This window comes from Perca flavescens, chromosome 1 (assembly GCF_004354835.1).
Source record: "Perca flavescens isolate YP-PL-M2 chromosome 1, PFLA_1.0, whole genome shotgun sequence".
Classification (NCBI taxonomy): domain Eukaryota; kingdom Metazoa; phylum Chordata; class Actinopteri; order Perciformes; family Percidae; genus Perca; species Perca flavescens.
Genome location: NC_041331.1, coordinates 32,374,278 through 32,397,017, shown reverse-complemented (window position 1 = coordinate 32,397,017; position 22,740 = coordinate 32,374,278). Strand labels below are relative to the sequence as shown.

The 22,740-nt window shown below is 39.6% G+C and overlaps 1 protein-coding gene across 1 annotated transcript in view; it reads right to left on the bottom strand.

The window, feature by feature from the left end:
• Positions 1 to 22,740, bottom strand: part of unc13c (unc-13 homolog C (C. elegans)) — a 110,348-nt gene that overhangs the window by 24,069 nt on the left and 63,539 nt on the right. Inside the window, exons 17-20 of the mRNA XM_028575211.1 lie at positions 19,411 to 19,544; positions 17,036 to 17,121; positions 1,412 to 1,538; positions 117 to 213 (exon numbers count right to left, since the gene is read on the bottom strand). Coding sequence (XP_028431012.1) covers positions 117 to 213; positions 1,412 to 1,538; positions 17,036 to 17,121; positions 19,411 to 19,544 — 444 coding nt within the window. The remainder of the gene's footprint in view (positions 1 to 116; positions 214 to 1,411; positions 1,539 to 17,035; positions 17,122 to 19,410; positions 19,545 to 22,740) is intronic.

Below are 22,740 nucleotides of genomic sequence, written 5' to 3'. Positions count from 1 at the left end.
GCACCCTAATTTCAGTCTTAGCAGACCGTCCTTGTGAATAAGAAATAGGTCTAAAGTGGCTTGGTCGGTTAATACATAAAACTACACACTGAGTTATAATTCAATGCTATACTTACTCCATCTTTCTTGTCCCTTTCCAGCGCTCCATTGAGGAAATCCATGGCAACATCCTCGTTCTCATCAAGCCACTGAATGACAAATGGCTCAAACCACCTAAAGAAAAAAATAATTTTCTATAATCAAATCATTCTTTCTTTTTTTAGCTCTAGAGGACTATATGAGTCGGGGCTTAGTATATAAGAAAAAAATCTGAGGCCAAGGCTTTTTAGCTTTATTTTTTTTTTTATTATAGGGAAACCACTGCATTTTAGAGAAATCAATGAAAAAAGATTGTGTTACACTCAAAAATGTATGCTGAAAATACCACACAGATGTCAGTGTGGTTTTGGCCAAGGCTGGCTCAGGTTTCAGTTTGTGGACAGAATTGACTTCGAGGCTCAGACAGAGGACAGCAGAGGACAGGACAGAGGAAGTACATTTGTTAGTAGAATAATAATGCTGAGCTTGTCCTCAAAGCAACGGATGTCCCCCCAAAACAGCTTTGTACTCTGGCTAAGGGCATCTGCTTCAGGAGGGAGAGACAATAAATAATGTGGGTGTGGCGACAGAGAAAGAGAATAGACAGGCAGACGGAAGAGTAAGGCTGTGTGTGTGTGTGTGTGTGTGTGTGTGAGACAGTGTTAGGAGGGGGACTCATTACACTGATAGACTGGGAGGATGGGAAAGGCCGTTGCGTTCTGTGCTTGCATTACACTGTTCTATCCCTGCTTCACTGCAAATGATTATGCATGCACACTGTAAAACAGGGCTACGTGAAAAGAAGAACTAAAACTTGCTTTTAGGCTATAAATGTTTTCCTCATCCAAAACAGTTTATCATCAGCTTGTTGGAATAAACTGCCAGCACAGATTACAGGAACATGACAGTTTACAGATTCAGTTTTAACCAGAAACTAATCTGAACTGCCACTACCGTACAATATTCTGCACCATGAATGAACACTGAAATGTGTTCTGTTGACAATTTTTTGAAGCAAACTAAATCATCTGTACTCATCTTAATTTTTTTCAACATTGAGCAATTGGACATTTGACTTTTTTTTGCAACATTTCTCTCAACTGTGAGTCACTCAATCCTTTCCTCTTAGGTTCCTGTTTGTTTTAACAAGCAGCCTGTTCATGTTCTATTACGCATTCGTAATCAAATTCTACTATGTACAATTTTAACACTATATATACATATACTTTTTTTTTTCAGTCTTTGCTGCAATTTCCCGTAACAGTGTATGTATAATGTATGTGTGTATGCATGTTTGAGTGTCTCACATGTGGGTGAAAATGAGAAGACTTACAGAGAATACTCAGGCGGAACATTCTTGAAGGCCGGCAGGTCACGAACATACTCATTATGGAACCATTTGACTTTGAAGTGAAGATTCATGTATTCAGTACTTTTGCATAGGCGGTGCTTGTCATGCTCTGTAATGCAGATTAAAACATTAGAACCACGCGTTAGCATATAAGGTGTATCCACTGAAGTCACAACTCTTAAACGGAGAAACCTTGTTTTTACATACTTATGGAGTCTAACACATACAAACACGTCTGGACTGACCAAAGAGCAGGTTAAATTGTAGGGCAGCATGGCAACAGCAAATTGACAGTCTATGACATAATAAACATGTGCTCTGGACAAAAAAAAAAAAACAGCACCTCAGTTTTACTTTGAACTGCTCCCTCCTCCAAAACACTCACAAGACACACACACACACACACACACACACACACACACTCACACACACACACACACACACACACACACACACACACACACACACACACACACACACACACACACACACACTTCAGTCAGGAACACTCTCGTCATAGATTTTACCATTTATTGCAACAAATGGAAATACAGTTAAACTTGGCGATGAAGGCTCTGTTCTGATGATGCTCCCTGGATCAGCCAAGCCGCATGCTAAGATGACACAGGGAGCACGCTGCTGAGACAGGTGGGTCTCAGCAAGAGTAGGCCCAATCCAAGACATAGTTACGATGATACCCAAAACCGGGAAGGTGGAGGCAAGCTTTGCCAGCAGCAGCGGTGTGAGGCAGCACTGGAGTAGCAGGGAGCAGTGAGGAATAGGGAGACATTTAAATGGACCGCCTGATGTGAAAATGGCTGTGATTGGTTGTGACTGGCTGGAATGATAATTCAATTAGTGGGCCTATGACTTCCGTGTCCTGCATGAACTAACGCAATGCTTAATTAATAGAAATCTGCAAATATCTTAATGAGCATAAAAAAAGACCTGGGTGCCAGTGGTTGCTTTTAAATCTGACTTTTTAACAGGCTCAATTATGCAGAGCCTTGAGCTGCCAAGAATAAGAAAGTAAAACGGAGCCTGTGAATGTGTCCAGCTCCCTTCAAAAGAAAGCCCTTGACTGCCGAATGGCAAACAAACTAAAGCTAAAATGGACTAGACTTTCATGTCAGCAGACAAGGCTGCTGAGTCATTTAGTCCAGCTCGCTGTAGACATTTCAGAACAATTAAACATTTCCATGGTATCCCATGGAGGACATATTGATGGCGATGGTGCAAGAGAGGGAGTGAGGAAAGAAGAGATAAGGGAAAAGAGAGGAAACCAATGCAGTTGATCCGCATGTAATTAGGGCTCACCCGAATGCTTCGAAGCTTTCGATCATTGCCATGGTAATAGACGTTCAAATCAGCAATCGAATGCTTTTTTTTTTTTTTTTTATTTTATTAGTTACCTGGACTCTGACTGAAGACCAGGACCACAGTCGTCCCCTGACCTTAACCAAAAAGCTTTTATTACATCAACCTAACAACCTTTACCATAGAAGTGGCAGATCTCTCGCGTCACTCTCGCGTCACATTCACGTCAGTCCACATTTGTTTACATAGCGTTGTGTTGTATAAACACAAAGGCACCCTCAACTTCACTGAACAATAACTCATTAACCTCCCAAACTTGCTCCTAACCCGAGGCAAGTCACCATGCTCTCCCTCTCCCTGTCTCACTCCAACCCTTCCTGTGTGTATTTTTCGGTCTCTCTCTTACACTCTTAAGTTAGCCTGACAAGCCAGACCCGCCCCTGTCTGCAAATTACATTTGCTGCCGATAGGGCGCGTCTAGATTTCTAGGCTAACTCTTAGTGGCTCTGTGTGACTTTTCAGTGTCTTGTTTTCACTTTTTTGTCTAACCATCTCTTTCTTATTTTGTTTTTTTTCATAATGTATGCAAATAGCCATATGGCTCGTTTCTCTGTAGCAAAGTGCAGACATCTATTTTTGGTTTGGCAGCTGTTAAGAGTTTTCCAACAGATCAAATGTGGGGAGTGGTGAAGCTACATCTGATCATAAATGGGTATTTGAGACACATTGGATTTTGCCAGGTGTGAACTCCAATCCATCTCAGCTGTATTTAGACACAATGTGGCTGTATCGGGACACAAGGCTAAAGAAGCTGCAAATAAAAAGGTTTGTGATAGATTTCTTTTTATTTTAAAGCAGGTGCTTCCAAATGGTAAAGAAGAAATAAAGACACACATATTTGCACGCTGTTTGGCAGATACAATATTCATACATTCACCCAACATCAAAGACATTTTTAAATCCATGCATTGCACCCTGGCTGTCATGCCTTAATCCTGATAAGAACCTTGGTGCTTACTCTGATGAATAGTGCATACCCTGCCTGCCTACACTCCTCTCTAAGCTTGGAGCGAAATATTTACATATGTGTAATTAACATATTTACCTGTGAATAATGTATTCAAATGCACAATGCAATATTTTATCCTTGGAATGGAGAAGATAATGAGTGTTCAACTCAACTCAAGTTTATATTATATATTTATTTATATCAGTGACTGCTGCTCATTTTTAACCTGCTTTTGAAACTGAGGTTTGCATTCTTCAGAAATTCAAAAAAACTAAAATGACAAGGGCAGCGTGTCATATACAGCATGTATGCGTGTTCAGGTGCAACTTAAGAATAAGGATCAACTTAAATTTGTATTATATTAATAACAATGTAGTCAGTCTTTCCCCTATATTCACTGCAGAATGATGAGCGCCGCTGCCAAAAAATTAAAACGATAGAAATATCTCTGCTCCTGAAATACATGGGCACGGCACGGACTGGTGCTACATTGACAACCTGTGTGGGCATCACGCTGTACACACGGAGCAGATGAGAGACAGGTGAAGTGAAGATAACATCGTCGGTACCGGTTAACAGGCTCTGTAGTGAGCTAATTTGCTGATAGATTGTGTGTTTTAAATAAGTGCTGTGCGGTGGATCTAATTTATGTGAAGAGTGAGTAAATATTCTGAAGTTCCTTTAAATAATTAAAGAAAAGAAACCTGAAAAAATGTCTGTGATACATCTATAGACCATATAGTGTGTAAGAAAAGGTGAATAGTTGTCATAGCCACCATGGCTTAACACATAGGCTACTGTAGGAAATCAGTCAGAATCAGATGAGCAGAAAATTACAGTATGGGCAAGTGGTCTAAAAGAAATGTATTGTATGTAAATCTATAAATATCCAATGAAATGGGAAATAAAAAATGTTTTTGTGTTAAGCAGCAAGCCTATTTTTTCAAGTCATTTTCTACACTTATACAGTTAAAGGCATACACCACCGTTTGTTGAAATAGGGCTTATCACGGTCTCCCCTAGCTGTAGATAGGTGGGCCAACGCATTTTTTGTGCATGCACTGTTTTAGTCCGGTGCAACGCCGGCAGCGCCGCCGCTAGTTAGCTTAGCGTAGTGAATGGAATCCTATGTTGCCGGTTAGCATGTTGCGAGTAAAAGTGAGCCAACAAAAGACAAAAAAACAACCTAATTACTTGCACTGAGACAAAGAATGCATTGGCCCACCTATCTACAGCTAGGGTAGACCGTGATAAGCACTATTTCAACAAATGGTGGCGTATTCCTTTAAGCCTAAGGTGGAGTTTGTTCAACGTGCACATATAGATTCTAACATATTTACACAAATCCCAGAAGACACACTATTAGACTGTTTAAAGTTGTGCAATATTTTACCGATAGCTGATATGAAAACCCACAATGACACCAGCACCTTAGGGTTATTTTCTTTTGGAGCCAAACACTGGGAGAGGGCAGGGATCGCTGCTTTCATCAACACCTAACCTTCATGGCCGGAGTAGTTTTGATGGCTGAAATTGGCGAGGGAGGATTTAAGGTTTCACCTGGATTCACCTAGTCAGTCTGTGTCATTGAAGGAGAAGGTGGCTTAAACATTGTGAATATTGAGTCGAGATTGTTTTACTAGAGAAGACCTGAAGTTATTCTGCCGCAGAGGCTGCGTTATATCTTGGCAGAGCGATCCACTGTGGCAGTGCCACTTTAATAACTGAGCTGGCGCTGCAAGGCAGCCTACACACATACAGGATGGACACACATGCACACAATCACAGTTTGTCAACCTTTCTGCCCTACGCTCTGACTGCACACACACACACCCACACAGTCACACACACCTACACCCACACTCCCACACACACACACCTAAAGAAAGCAGATGGAGGTCAGTTAGGAGAAAGAAAAGTAGGGGTCAGCAGGTGTTTTGTTTGGTGCTGCCAGACAGGTTCTGCTAGCTTGCTATGTGTGAGCGTTTGCAGAGCGTGTCCACATTGCATCCACTCAAACACATGTACTGTATACAGTATATACCTGTACGTTATCAATGTAGTAGGTTTCTACTGCCCTAAATTTGTTGCTGTTTTAAAAAAAAAAAAAAAAAAAAAAAAAAACACATTACTGCTTGACTAGAAGTTTTAAATGACTCACATAAACCAAATTTGTATGCCAGAAATTCAATGAGATCAACACATTATGCACACAAGTATAAATATTTGGTGCATCTGAGTTTAGGAAAGAGTGAAGAGTTTCTACAAATATCATACCAGACAAACGGCATGAAAAAAGTCGGAGCAGTCTCAAGTTTGTTAGATGCACTACACACTTGTTATGCTTTTCTAAGTTACAGTAACAACAACCATATTGAAACATTTGCGATTCTTAGATCAATACTACTAGAGGGGATATAAGTATAAGGTTTGTTATGAGAGTAGCTTTAGAGGAAAGCTAATGCAAAGCAGAAATGTAAATCCTGGAGAGAGGATGAATATGCTCATATTTCTTTCTACAAGTGGGGAGTTTGGCCTGATGGTGGCACCAGAGCAAAGGCCAGGGTCACAAAAGATATTAGGATACATCCTAATGGAACTTTAATATTCATACCAATTTTCTAAGAACAGCATGAGGAGTATGCCCTATTGTCTTAGATAAGCATTTCGGATTCATTGGTTTACAGATACGAATGTAGTCTAAAACAATGCTCTATATTCTTTAACTGAATTTCATTTACTGAATGGAGTGGCTCATGTTACCAGCTAAATTATCTGCATTAACACTTTTCTTTCGAAAGCTGTGGTATGAAGACAGAAATAGAGGTTAAAAGAGGGTTAAGTTCTTGAAAAGCTTTCGTCTTTCAAAACCTTGCACTTTAGGAGTCATAAAGCTCATATTCTCTCTCTAGAAAATGGAAGCACAGAGGGACAGAATGCGCTTCTTTGCACACTCTGAATGAAAGCAAAAGGAAATCATTTTCCATTCACTAGGCCCTGTGTGATTGTTTGAATAGAGGAGAGAATCTGAGGGAAATGAGGTCGCAGTGGGGCAGTGTTTTAAAAAATACTGCAATAAAACATAAAAAAAGATGCCTGACTTCAGAATGAGTCATCTGTTGTTGTTTTTTTAAGAAAATGGTTTTGAAATTTTTTTTGTATTGGAGAATTCCAACTAGAAATGTTGGCGGCAACAGACATTTTTTCTTTCTTCTCAGAAATGTAATTTATCATTAACTGATGAATTTCACTTTTCACTGACAGGAATTATTCTGTTAAAGCTGAGGTGTAAGATTGTTTCAAATGGGCAATCTGTCATTTTGGAAAGTAAATCAATTCCTATATTTTTGGATTGACATACACTACCGGTCAAAAGTTTTATAACACCCCAATTATTTTTTTTATTGAAATTTTTGCAGTTCAAGTCCAATGAATATCTTGAAATGGTATAAAAGGTAAGTGGTAAACTGCCTGAGGTTAAAAAAAAAGTAAGGTTACCAAAAACTGAAAAATAATGTACATTTCAGTATTTTACAAAATGGCCTTTTTCAGGGAACAAGAAATGGGTTAACAACGTAAAGCTGTTCTGCAGCAATGGAGGTTGATCAAGCTTTGAAAGTTGGTGCTACCAATTCCCACAGGTGTTCCAACTTGTCTGGATTACTCCCCTCTGTTTGTATAAAAGTATTGTTGGAACACACTGTGGTACCGTACCCTCCTGAGCATTATTTGAACAGTATTGTACTGCAGAAAGTAGTGTGTTGCTATAAAAATGGCGGAAAAAGGCAATTAACAATGGAAGAGAGACAGACCATCATAACACTTAAGAATGTTGGTCTTTCCTACAGAGAAATTGTGAAGAAAGTCAAGGTGTCTGTGAGTAAAGTATTCTTCACCATCAAAAGGCAGACCCAAAGCTACAACAGAATCAGAAGACAAGTTTCTGAGAGTCAACAGCTTGCGTGATAGGCGGCTCACAGGACAGCTTCAAGCACAGCTTAATAGTGGTCGTAATAAGCAAGTCTCAGTTTCAACTGTAAAGAGAATACTTCGAGCTGTAGGTTTTATAGGCTTGCCTGGGCCAAGAAACATCGTCAATGGACTACTGAAGACTGGAAGAAGGTGCTATGGACTGATGAATCCAAATTTGAAATCTTCGGTTCATCATGCAGGATTTTTGTACGCTGTCGAGTAGGCGAGAGGATGGTTCCTCAGTGTGTGACATCAACTGTCAAACATGGAGGAGGAAGCGTGATGGTCTGGGGCTGTTTTGCTGGATCCAGGGTCGGTGATTTGTACAGAGTGAAAGGCACCCTGAACCAAAACGGCTACCACAGCATTTTGCAGCGCCATGCAGTACCCTCTGGTATGGGCCTAGTTGGTCAGGGGTTCATCCTACAGCAAGATAATGACCACATACATAAGTCCAAGCTATGCCAGAACTACCTTAGCAAAAAAGAACAAGATGGTAAGCTTAAAAACATGGAGTGGCCAGCACAGTCCCCAGACTTTAACCCCATTGAGCTGGTTTGGGATGAACTGGACAGAAAAGTGAAAGCAAAGCAACCTACAAGTGCCACACATTTATGGGAACTTCTGCAACAGAGTTGGGAAGAACTTTCTGAAGAATATTTGATTTCCATTGTAGAAAGAATGCCTTGAGTGTGTTCAGCTGTTATATCTGCCAAAGGGGGCTACTTTGATGAGTCAAACATTTAGAATACATTTTGGTTTATAAATTGATTCCATGATTTATTTTTTCACTTAAATTGCTCATTTGTTCTATTCTTTCATTTCAGAGTACAATAAGACAATTAACTGCATTAATTTTTTCAATAAAAACCTGGAAAAATTGGGGTGTTCTAAAACTTTTGACCGGTAGTGTATTTAAAAAAGCATTCAACATACTGTGTATGTGCAGGCATGTTTGAAAGTGTGCTATTGTATTGTCTTGTAGCATAACATAGACTGAAGCAAGCAGTGCTACAATGTGTTATTTTACTGATATTGAAGGTTTCTTTATCCATTTGTAAGGCATTTTTGTGCCCTGCAAACTATGAATGATGCAAAGATTTTAAGAGGGACACAATGCACTGCGAATAAACACCTAAGAACCATGGGGCTGCATTACAGAAACTTCCTATCTTAACTAGGAAGAGTCTAAGATAGGATTTTTTTTCCAATATGGTATTAAGAAAGCAAATCCTGACTTAAGTTAGGATAGAATTGTTGACGTGGGAAACCGTCATCTGAAAAGGCCTTTTTCCTAAATCAGGTTCTAACCCTAATTACCATTGTTACCAAAAAGTTAAGATAGGATCTGTAATTTAAAAGATTTCTGTAATATGGCCCCAGATCTATTTTTACTGCAATGTTAATATGTGGAATATGTTTAGAAGACTTTGATTGCACATTTTTCAACTAGTTGACATATTTTGACAAACAAAAATGCAAGTTTAATGCAATTATAGCAGGAATGCTGGTGAGGCTGCGTTTATAATGAGTTAAGATTTTCATGAAAAATCCCTCTTCTCCCTACATCCCTTAACCCTCTCACCACCTTTATCCTCTCTATATATTTTCAGCCATAAATATCAGGTAACCAACTGCAACAGCTGCGTGCCCCATCGCCTTCTTTCCAACAGGTTAGATTGTTTCATTGTTAACTGCAATATGATGTGATACAAAGCAGAATTATGACTGTAATTGGTTTGGTTAAATTAGATCGTGATGAGGGAAAAACTTACGCTTCATCTTTTTTAAAAAAAACAATGCATTATAATGGTTAATTTTCTGTTTATGCAATCATGCAAATGGTTTGTTGCACCATACATTAGCAGCTTGCCACTCTCCACTTACTGGACAACAATAATATGCCTGGAGAAGCCAGTCTGATCTCTCTTCTTCATTTAGTGAGACATTTTCATTAAGAGCCATTGTGATTGGTACAGCTGTTTAATAGAGATGTGACTCTCTGAGAAGATAATGATTAATTACCACACCCATCCTATTTATATTCCACTTCTTCTGTGCCTTGCTAATATATACATATACCAACAAAAGTATCAAGTGTACTTGAATACGCTCTCATATTCTGTACGCATATGATCTAGCATTGCAATAAGGCCGTTAAAATATGGCCTTCATATTTGTGTGTGCTACATTATGCATGTGTGTGCGCATCTGTGCATGCATATATAGTTGTATGTGTGTTTGTGCCTTTGTGTCCTGCTGGTGTGGGCGGTCCTGAGGGAGGAGTAGGCTCAAGGTCCCTGGTGAGGATGTCATCTTGTCTGACTCAGCCCACAGGGACAGACAAACTCACAGGAGACTCACTCACTCTCAGCCTTATTGATGTAAATGCTGTGGATATTATGATCAGCTGCAGCGGTTCACCACGGCATGTCTATACTCTAGTTACCATTCAGTGAATAGATCTATAGGAGTGTGTGGTTCGACAGGTTTGATCGAGACAAAAAGCTGGAGGACCAGAGTATCAGCCGAGGCCAGTATACAGTAGTTATCTATGTAACATAATTCCTTCATCTTGGCTTCTGACCCAGTTCTGTCAAAGGGCCTCCTAAGCTGTATTACAGGGGCGTACTGACACAGCTCTGCTATGCCACCAGAGCCCACACAGACACTAACTCAAACACAATGACATAATGCTTTAATACACGGCCAAACTTATGATTTACTAATATCCACTCAGCTTCAGTATAGTGAATCACCATTGCAGTGTAGATCTTTAAAACAAATGTCCACTGCAAAATGTAACATTTGAGAAATCTTTTGTTTTAAACCTATCAATATAGAAAAAGCCATACGCTTTTAGCTGAGGCAGCAGAGAGATCTGAATTGAATGTGCTGTGCTATATGCTATATAGTACAAACTAACAGTTGGAAAACACAATAACTTATTCAAATCACACCGAAGGACAAGATAAAGCCTTTAGCCACGCCCGAGCGTCGTACACCACGTCTTTCTTTGGAAACAAAACTCCCCTTGCAGAGGTACATTAATTGAAATTCTGTTAAATTATTCTATGGATTGAAGCTGTTCCAACAGGCTGAATTTGAGTTAATGGGCTGCTGGAGCATTGGATCTTTAATGACATGCTCCAGAGACCACGGCCATTAAACAGCTATACACAGTGGATATACAGCATGTACTGTAGAACTTCATCACAGAAGTATTCTGAAGTCTAGACATAGTACATCTCCTCTTGATAATGAATCATTGTTTGATGCCAAAATAAAGTGAAGTTATTCATATTGATCAATTATTAAGGCACAATTTGGATTGAGGTGACACAGGGGATCTCCTCCCCTTTTATTAGTAGTGATACCCTCTGTTCATCTTATCTGGAGGTTTGGTGAGCTGGCTCCACACTACCTGATTTAGTACCTTTTTAAGTGTTTATCATGGAGATAATGAATGAAAGAGTGATCTCAGCCATAGTCATTCACTCTCTCACATCCTCCTTTTCCTGTGTGTCTTATTTTATCCACTCTCTTTTTGTCTTGCATCCTACCTCTCTCTGTCACTCTCCTTTTCTCTCTCTCTCTCTCTCTCTCTCTCTAACACACACACACACACGCACACACACACACACACACACACACACATTCAGAGATTCACACAGAGATGCTAAAATTAGCAGCATCCATTTCTGCACCAGCACTGGCACCAAAGGCCTCTGAGCAGAAAGCAGAGGATGCATCAAAGACCTCATTAAGTAATGCACATGCACATGTGTGCACACAGACAGGCACCTACACGCACAGATTCCTCTTTTTATTCTCATTCATTTTTTTGCACAACTGAACACTTGCACTACTCCACAAATGCACAGACAAACACGCCTGCACGCACATACACACAAATGGAGAAACCCAGACCAACAAAGCAGGACATTCTGGCCCGCCTCCTTCAGGGTGTCTCTGTCAGCCGCCCTACCAGTTATGTGTCACTTCTTATGTAATCAGGTCACTATGAGTTACTTCCATTTGTCTGAATGAGAAACACAGGCAGCAACCTGGACCTATACCTACTACTCCCCCCTCATTATCACCATTCATTGTGTAAAAGCACAAAGAGTACAATGCACGAGTGAAGGAATATGCACATGCACACTGCAGCATGCAAATGTGAACAGCATGCAATGTTGGTATTAAGATATTTATGTCCGAGCCCGACACAGTTAAAATCTCATTTTTTTCTCATAGTAATAGCACATACGTTTGTTTGTGTGGAAAGCCCGCTTTTATTAAGCAACTGTAGGAAGGCATTCGGAAATGTCAACAGATGAGCACGCATCAGCGTACACGGGGCAATAAGCGCATATTAACACAGGCGCGCACCTACATAATAAGCTATTTTAAATTTTAAATGTTCAATGCCTTATCGTGCTGATGTGACCGAGCCCAACCCAAACCCGAACATCATTTCTAAATATCTGTCCGAACCCGGCCCGGCGGGTACCGTCGGGTCCCGACAGGCTAGGTTCGGGTATCCATCCTCTATTGCCTAGTACCCCTTTCATCTTAAGGACCACAATGGAAACAAGCCTTTGGGCTTTATTGTGTTGTTCAATAAAGTTTTCAATCAATCAAAAGTGCACTTTTCTGCAGCTTTTCTACTGATCATCTCAACACGCACACACAGTTCAAAAAACGGAGTACATTTCTTACTCGCAGAAGAATAAAAATACTGCCCGATCACTTTTATTTAACAATGGACACAAAAAATGTAATCAAAGATGACCTCGCAATCAACTGCTGGCGTTCCTCCGTGAATGTGCAGCCGAAATATTGTTTTGCGACTGATCTTTGCAGAAAGCAGTGAATTTAGAATGATTAAAACCTGTGTGGTTTCACAGATTTCTTTGACGTATAACCAAATATTGTTCTTTTCTGTAGCCACACATCTTTTTTTTTTTTTTTTTTTCGATCTAACACAGACACACATGTATGTGACAGATGACCAGAACAATACAAAGAACAATTTACTTTTCTGTTAAAAGTCATTAAGCCTTTATTTGGCTTAGTCTGCTTACACTGCCTGCATTACTCTGCCTTTCAACAGCTGTTTTTCTGTACAAATGTCAAGCGAATTTTGAGCCAACGTTTAAAACTTGAAGAAATGCAAATGTAAGTCCATCAACTGGTTTGAAGCTAATAAACTAGGCTACAGTGTAGCTTTGTCAGAAGTTGGCAGATGTCAGTTATTAATGTAAATGGCTCATTCATCCAAGAATTTTAAAGATGCACATCATCATTATATTCTCTAACAAAAGCTATACTCACATTCTTGCGATATTAAGTGTGAGCAATACACAGACCATCTGTTTTTTTATGTGGTTTTACAATCTATACAGTAAAACACATTATGTGGTTTACAATGTGCATGTTTGCAGCACACTATGCGGTTTATGAGCTGTCAAAATGTCCTTCATTTAATTACTAGCCTGTCTCCACCAAACCAAACTACAACTGTGACAGTCAGTAGGACCAACAAGAAATGAGCAATAATTCATACAAAGTGCTCCTTTAAGGAACATGACAGTCATGTCCTCCTCCTGGCACGTGTCACTGTGGGCGGGCAGTGATGTAATGACAAGATGAGGCAGAGGAGGCAAAGCAGGGAAAGAGGATTCAGGCTCAAGGAGCGAGAAAGAGGCTATATGTGACTGAGTGCATCCATGATTCTTGTCTACTTTTGTAACACGGACACACACACACACACACACACACACACACACACACACACACACACACACACACACACACAAACTGCCCAAACCTGCTGTGACAGCGGTCAGTAACACCCTAGGTGGTCACATGCCCAGATGCCCTGACGCACACATACATATACAGAGAGCCACAATTGCCCTGTGTGTCTCTCTCTATTTCTTTATTGATCTACTTAACTGTGTATATTATCCTTCATAAAAGTGAAAAGACTAGTGACCTAAATAGTTATTGAACTATAATGAAACTGTGCTGGTTAGGCACCGAGTGTATGAGGGCTTAGACCATTAAGATGGAAGTATATGATGCCTCTTTTCAATGCTCAAATATGCCTCATATGTTTTAAGCAATAAGCTAGTTTTGGGTTGATACCATTTGCTATACAGATTTGGTACCAATTTTGACAAGAGAATTGATAGAAATTGTCAAAGATCTCTATAAAAAAACAAATTACTGTAAGACACCAAGACCTTTAGGAACATGATAGAAAAATGCCATGCTGTGATTTGGCATTAAAGCCTTTTGTTAGTTGGAGATTTCTGCCGGAATTGCATTTTTCGGCAATTGGATGGCGGGCACTTCTGTTCTGGAAAAGTGCTCAAAAAACCCTTATTATCAATGTACCTAAAGCCAAACATCCTCTGAATGCCCTGATATCTACTTTGTTGTTGTAAATAGGGATGTTAATAATTAACCAACAATAATAGTGATTAATACTATCAGTTAAACAGAAAAAGTTTGTTGCATTGTAAGAGAAAAATGGGCTATACAATCTATTTATTTAATACAACACTCATGGTGATGACACACAACCACACATGCCTTTTGTTGGAGCGGCTTATTGGGGTTGCATTTTATGTTCTTTTTTTGCTAAGTTCGAGTCTCTCATGACCAACTTCTGGACGGTGCACATAGCAAATAGCTACGTGACACATGCCACTTTATCAATAAGGATTGGGGAGTTTTATCGGCCGTCCTATCACAAAGTCTGCCCGGCTGACACACAGCTGACAACCTCGCAGCTAAACTAATTAATGCGGTGAAGACAGGCTGGGACAGCCTTCTCTGCCTCCCGCGTACGTAGACACCTGCAGATTTGTACTAGTCCCACAGTTCCATTCTGGGGAAAAGTGGCTGTATGTGTCTATGACTATGCATGCAACATCGTGGCTGCGCGACCAGTATATGTCCGCAGACACAGAATGCAGAAGGTCTTATCTCTACCGGGCGGATGAACCTGGTGTGTTGACTGCTTGTCAGTTAATGATTGGTTAACGAGGATTGGCTATCGGTCATTAAAGAAAATTTAGCATAGCAGCCCTAGTTTTAAAGTTTCATGTGGCTGTGATTATTCTAGAGGTCCCAACAGGTCATTTTATACAGTGAGGTCAAGTTTTTAAACATGATCTCACTTTCATGAAATGGCTACCATTTTTAGAACAGGCAAAAATAATACATTTGTAGCGCATGAGAAAAAAAAAAAAAAAGCACGGTTTAGCATAAAGTGGGCATGTCTGTAAAGGGGAGATTATTATACTACAGTTTTAACTTTCTCAACAGAGATTGTACTCTTTTTTACAATGTCAGTAGGTTGTATTTTGCGCAAAATATTCTGGTTTGTGTTGCAACACAAAACATACAGAGGTCACTATCCCTTCCAGTAAAAACGAAGACACAGTTTCAGAGAGTATTGCATTGCCTGGTGATGAAACAAGGTTGATGGAGGAATCATTTTCAAAATGCTTTTTCTCTTTAGGGCAAAGGAAGGAGCTGAGGTAACAAGTAACAACTATTTCTAACAGAAGACAAAAGAAGTCTGAGAATACTTTACCATTACCACTAATGTGAGATAGAGGGTACTGTTTTCAGTAAACACGAAGGTATCACAGTTCATTTTACAAGGATATGGTGAATGTTAAAAATGATAGATGTAAAAAAAAATTGAAAAAAGGTTAGGATTAGTGATTTAATGTAAAACCCAGTTCCCATAATCCAGTCATCTTCTTGCTGCTTTATAACTGCTGCTTTATAAGCTCATTACCTCAGAAATACACATTCATCTCTGCACACACATTAATGTCATTAAAATCTGATGCACGGGAACATTTAGATGCATGAAGTCCATTCACATCTCTGTATCCAAAAAGCAGATCACATTTAAAACCACCTCGTATACAAAATCATATTGCAGTACAATGTACAGAATCTATGCGTGTCCTGTGTGGGTATATCAATACACTACAATTTGCTGTGGCACCTGGTTACCATAGCAACGCAAGATGGCTTAGCATGGGGAAAGCGGTACTGTAGGTGTGTGTTGAAAAGATGAGAATAAATCACCAATAAGCTCCTCTGCCTTTTCTCTAACACACATTAAAGTAGCAAATACCATCCCCTCTGTCATGTCTAGTTCAACATTGGTCCATAGGTTCAACTTTGACTGGGAAAGATATTTATGAAAAAATACCTGTAAATCAGATTGTAAATCCCAGATTGTAAATCACTCCTTTCTTATGGTGCAAAATTCCCTTTTAGTGCCTTTATTCTAAACACTATTGGAAATTCCTATTATATGCTAACTGCACTGGCTGCTGTGTATCCATAATTATGGTATATTTGGGGGATTAGAACAGTTTGACACACACACACACACACACACTAGGGCTGCACGATATGAGGAAAATGTGCGATATGCGATAAAATATTTGCGATATCATAATAGCGATAACATTGTGACAACATCACTTGCGATAAATAAACAGATATTAAATTGTTCTCAGTTCTGCATTTCTGCTGCTTTCAGTATTCTGCTAAAATACAACAAATTGCATGTTGAATTTAAAACAAATACAAGGAAATAATTTCCAACTTTCACAAAAAAAAAAGACTTTAAAGTGCAGTATTCTGCTGATATTGACATTTCTGATACCGAGTGTTAGTCGCAATATGTATATTGCGCCAGATGATATTGCGAGAACGCTAAAAAATATATATATATATTGTACAGCCCTAACACACACACACACACACACACACGCCTAAGCATCTCATCTGTTTTCGGTAATACAATTGATTAATTGTTTATCTTGATTAAAAGAAGTTCCAGTTTCTCAATTATGATCAGTGAATGATAGAGTGAAATCAGGGATGTGTAATCTAGATTGGCAGTAGAGTCGACCACAGCCAGACACAGCCGATAAACAACAACGTGACACACGCCAATAAACAGCACTAAGATAAAAAAAGAGCACAGTAACACTTAAAGCTTCGTCCTGAATAGGTTCACAGGGAGAAGGGACAAAATAGAATGAACTCCTAATTAGTGAATAGCTAACAAGTAGCTATCAGTCGTGACTACTCAGGCTGTTGTGTACCTTGTGGAAGTGGTTTAAAGTGTAACCTATTATTCTTTACCAACCCTCAATCTATTTATACCATTTCTCTTCAGCTCCCATTCACTCACTTACAGACAAACACACACATGGCCTCAAGCAAGAGATAATTGTCTGATCAGCAGCATTACTCACCTTCCATTGCATACTTCATATCCAGGGCAAAGAGGCTCCACATGATCTCAGCGCTGATCTTGCCAGCATTCAGCTCTTGTGGAAACCTGATGGAATTGAAACGGATTTCAATCAGACTCATTTCCGTATAATAACACGCTCGACTGGGTGGCCTGATGGCTTGGCCCAGTCTGAGTCTCTAACAAACGACTTAACAGATGTGAAAGAAGACATGGTTGGTGAATCTCAACTAATAACCCCCTGTCATTTCCAAACCTGGTTGAATTGGGTCAGGATAGAGAGATGCATGCCTGGGGCTTACAGATGAGAGAAATTGCAAGAGGAAATGACTACGCAAAGGAAGAGAGAGAAAGAGGGGGTGGCAACCTATTTGGTAAGTAATCTGCTATTTTGAATGCCTATAGATTTTCAGTCAAAGCTTTAATGTGAGGTGTCAATGGTTTAATTATCCGTATCTTCAGACAGTGATGGGAGGACATTGATAGATGACAAGGCCGTGGCCTGAGAATTGATAGGTCAATTTATCTGGAAATGTTTTACTTTTGCCGGAGACCGCCCTGTTTCCAACAAAACATTTGTCTGACGATTTCTATTGAAACAGTTATCTGCTCAGACGGGAAACCAATGCCCAAGCTGGCCTGCACACTTACACACTCAGACTTTCCTCCTCCCCAACCTTTGGCACATCCTTTTATACAAGCACTGAGATTAGAAGGCTGCTTTGTGCTCCCAGTTGCTACTGGAGAAAAAAAACTAAACAAGAATCCCAGAAACAATTGCTCCCTCTTTCATCTCTATTACTCTCAGAATTGTTCTCTCAACTTCTGTTCTTCTTGTCTCATCATGCACACACATGGTGCACTGTGGGTGAGGCAGACAATAAAAATCTTCATCTGCAGCTACTGTGCATGCCTGTAGATGGTTTACAGTCAACTTCTATGTGGTGAAATAAATGCTTTGTGGTTAACACTCTGCACGATGAGTATGTCTAAAAAATAATCTCTAAAGCTTCTTATCCTTTACACTTTTAAAAAAAACAACTGCAGCATTCTGTTTTATATTTCAAATCATGAAATAAATTCTGTATATCAGTCTAGTGGATCAACAATTTCTAGGCTAGATTCCCAAGTACCTGTAAATATTCTCAGCACAGAGCAACCGTAACATTTTTAAATTTTTTCCCTCTGGCAGCAGCTCCCATTATTTAAAGACAACAAGTCAACTCCTGGATTTGTTGGAAAAACGCATGAGAGTTGCTGTCACTGGAACTTGACCAGGGGAATGTGAGGGAAATGGGCATAAATATTGCAAATCTACCATTAGACAGTATGGGTGAGAAAGCTCAGGGCATAAACAGAGTCGTAATAAGCATCATAAATCAGCAAGAGGAAGGAGAAAAAGAAAAAGGGGGAGGCGAGCGGATATGTATGAGCGAGAAAAATATGCTTCATCTTATTTCTCGTCAGGCTCTATTTTCATCAGGTTGTTTCATTTGTTGGATTTTATGAACCAAATCATCGGAAGGACGCCAACACAAACCCCCTCAAGTCCCCTCAACACCATCACCACAACCATATCTTTTTTCTCCAAACAAATCTCTCATCTGTTATATAATTCAGCAACACTGCATTCCCCTTTTATCCATCCATACTGTGGCTCACCATACAAACAAAGCATTTTTTACTGCTGACTTCCCTGGCTTCCTCGCAGCCCTCTTGCGCAACACTGTGCTCATTCATGTCTTCACATCAGAAAATCCTTTTTTTTTTAATATACAGGAGCAAAAAGGCTTTTTGTTTTCTCTCACACTCTCTTTAAAACAAATCCTAAAAATACTTAATATGGTACGTAAAGAGGGATTTCTCTTCCTTGTCTGTTTAATCCTGTGTAATGAATAATGAAGCCAGAAATACAGCAAAGAATTATATAAATATTGAACAAATAAGTATAATTAGCATGAGCCTCATTAAAGACCCAAACTTTATTACTAAAATTTATTTATTTTATATTTCCATATCAAACACTTCCTTAAACCTCCTTTCAAGTCAACCACATCTATGTCCATTGGGTCACGAATGGCTGAGTAAATCCTACAGCATGAAGCTTTAGAGCAAGCACTTAAAAGGTAGCCTCTCTCAGCATGTTAAGTGTGTTTTCAGTGTGGTCATTTATATCTTTAAATTTAAATTGAGCATACATGGTTACATGCAAATGGTATGTTGTTGACACAATGTTCAACAGTGCATGGGTAATGAGAGAGTGCCTAACTGCTTACCACAGAAGCTGGCATAGCAACTAATTAAGTACACGTTGAACATGCATTTGATAAGCTGGCTTGGTAAAAAGCGTGTGTCGCATAATAAAGAAGTACATACTGGTTAATGACTGGGGTGTAAGCCGTCCGGTCCTCGTCGATTACAGACACCATGAGAGTGATGAGTTTTGGCCAGAAGTCCAGGTTCTTTATTGACGGACCCTGCTCCTCCCGGGGAATGTCCTGCTTTCGGCTCTACAGAGAATACAATTAGGATGGTTAAGAGTCTGAAGACAGTTTGAATGTGTTGAAGGTGAACCAGAATATATAATATGGAAATTAGAGTTTTGGGATATGGCAAAAAATAAGAACTTGCCTAGGATCACAAAGAGAAAGCCAAACAAAGACTGAACGCATACAGAAATATTATATTGCCATGACATTTTTTACGCAATTGATAACATACTTGAATAAGAACCAAAGGTCAGGAAGTATTATGGTAGATTTCACATTGTAAGAACAATAAAACAACTGAAAAATAACTGACATTTTTTAAAATGAGGCATGGATACCAGACTTACAACCAGATTCTAAATGTTACAATCCATAAGATTGTCATTAAATCAAAGCCAGCTTTTGATTTTATTCATGGTCAAGATTTGCAATAATGTACATTTACAAATTCTGTGATTACCAAATATAGTGTTTATCATTGTAGTGCAGAGTTCATCATTCCGCATTGGATTCACATTACCGTCTCACACACACAATAGAGATACACAGAAAAGAAATGATGCATGTATGTAATTCAGCGTTACTGGAATTTTATTTCAACGATATCAGCCTTAATCTTTATTGTTCTGCTAATGCAGTGGTTCCTTAAGTGGGGTCCTAGGTCCCTGACGAGGTGCCAGGGGGCCCCCAGCAAGAAAGGGGAATCATTTATTTTCACTATAATTCCATCCATAAGTAACACACATAGACTGTTAATATACAGTCTATGGTAACACAATAACAGTATGACTATTTTGGTCATTGATTTTTAACACTTTCTGTAATAAAACATCTAAAAGCAAAAACCCTATCAGATGCGGCCAGATGTTTTGAAACCAGAGCATGCGGATTGTGGTTGCATGATGGATAAAAAGGCAGATTATTGACTGACCTCCGTATTACAACAACAGGATTTTGTTTGGCTGCACCGGAAACAGATACAGCAAATATAACAGGTTTTGCCAAATCAACAAGGACTGAAATCTTAAGGATTGCAAATATAAAGTTTTAAAAACGTAGCTATTCACCCTCCAGTATTGTGTTTATGTAGATGGGGGTGTGCGTAACTGTATTGCAGAAATCTCGGTGGCTGTCCCGTGGTGAAAGGTGATAAATATGAAACCTCTCACTGACTCTAGCATCTGCTCACCCCACACTGGGTGTAACCATAATGATCTCCAGCCAGCATGTCACTGTCCTCCACTATGCCTTGTTCAGATTCCACAGAAAACTAGCAAGGCCACGCACACAGAAAACACAGAGCTGAGTGCACATACTGAAACAAACTCAGCCGTACTGACAGCTCTGTATCAGACACGACAACATGCAACACACACACACATGCGTATGCACTCTGACAATAATAAATATTAACTATCACTGTGGACTATGGATGCATACCCTCCAAAGAGGATGCAATACACATTATCTCATTTGTGGATGTATCTCTGACTAAAGCAAAAGGTATGCTTGATGTATGTTGCTGAAAAAGAAGTGTTAAAATAAAAGATGTTCCAATCAGTTTAATAATTTAGGTTGAATAATTCAACAACCATAAGCCTATTAACTTGGTGCAGCACATAGAGTAGGTGTTGTAGTGAGAGCTGGGGAAATGGAAATGCAACATGAGGCAATTCATCATTGATGCAATCTTTAAAACCTAATCAGTTCATACAATAATCAACTTGTGTCTGATGACGTTGATTCTTGTTTTAAATGTCTGGTGGTGCAAGGCAGACGTTGCAGCTGGAGGAGCTACAGAATTTAATCTCACGGCAACAAGAAACACAGATACGGCTTACAGCTGATTCTGTGTCAACCCAGGGTTCACTACTTTAATCATTTAGGTTTGGGGCTGCAAATGTTAAGTCTTTCGCTGCGTGTGCCATGGTCATGAAAAAGTGATTACTACTCATTCCATGGGAGGTTCCATCCCAGGCATCATATCGATCAAAGGCTCATGCATTTCTAATTTCCATATTCAGTTACGTTTGCTGTGTAGCAAGACATGAAAAATGCCTTTGTGGAGGCGACAGGGAGGTTTATGTATGGGAATCTTGACCGAAAGACTGTTGGGACTTGCAATTTAAGCTGGATGCATGTAATCCTGGGTTCACATGGACCCAGTAGAGTTAATCATCGACAGTATGCACTACTAGAACTGGTGAAGAACGGCTGAGATGTGAAACAACATTGGTTAGTGGGATCATAAATTAAGGCAAGCAGCATCAGAGACAGACTTGCTTGGCCCATTAATCATGAAATTGAAAATATTGAGAGGTTAACAAGTAGTTACTGGCCCCTTACTCATAGTTAATGAAATTAGAATAGGGATGCTTGCTTCAAAGAGGAAGGTCTGGCCTGGTATAAGAGGCCTGGGCCATCGGGGGAGAAATGCTGCTACATGCAACAAGGTAAAATTCTGTTAAATAGGAGGCGTGATATGATGAAACAAATATCTCTGCAGGAGGTAACTCAGCTATGCAAAACCTGTCAGTGGGTGTATCGTTGTGCATGTGCGCATGCATAGCTGTATGCATGTATGAAGGACACTGAAGGTTGTTGTGTCATCCCACTAAATTGGATGCAGTATGCATCTTGCTAAAACATAGTGTAGACTCCCTGTGCTCATCTGTATTCACCTCAAGTAGGTACAAACACATTGTTAAAGGTGATTAAGTGGCTTTCTGTCTTTTTACAGTTAACATCAAACCCATGGGCTTCACTCTCAGTTGTACTAGGAGGTGAATACTGTACTGAATGAAGAGCACAGTGTAGTTTCACTACTTTGCGTGCTCAATTGTGGTGGTGGGGGCACTAGCAGACATATTCATAGCGGTGTATCGCTCCTCTAGAGGGTAGCTAGTGGTTCATGTTTATTGTTTAGCACTTTCAGTCCCTGTGTGGGAAAAAATCAGCATTAGCATACCACTGGCTCCTCATCAATTCTCACAATGTGACATAAATTACAGTCTCTGGTTGAAGGATGTTCCTGAAGAATGTGATCAAATTCCCAAGAGAAAGAGCTGTGGGTAGAACTGAAGCTGTTGCAATGCATTTTAAGGCCCAGAGATTTTACGTAGGAAAGAATGCACTCTAAGGCACACGTTCTGAAAACAAACAATGTTTTAGTCAAACAAAGTTACAAAGTTAAATCAACCATTTGAGTATTGCTGGC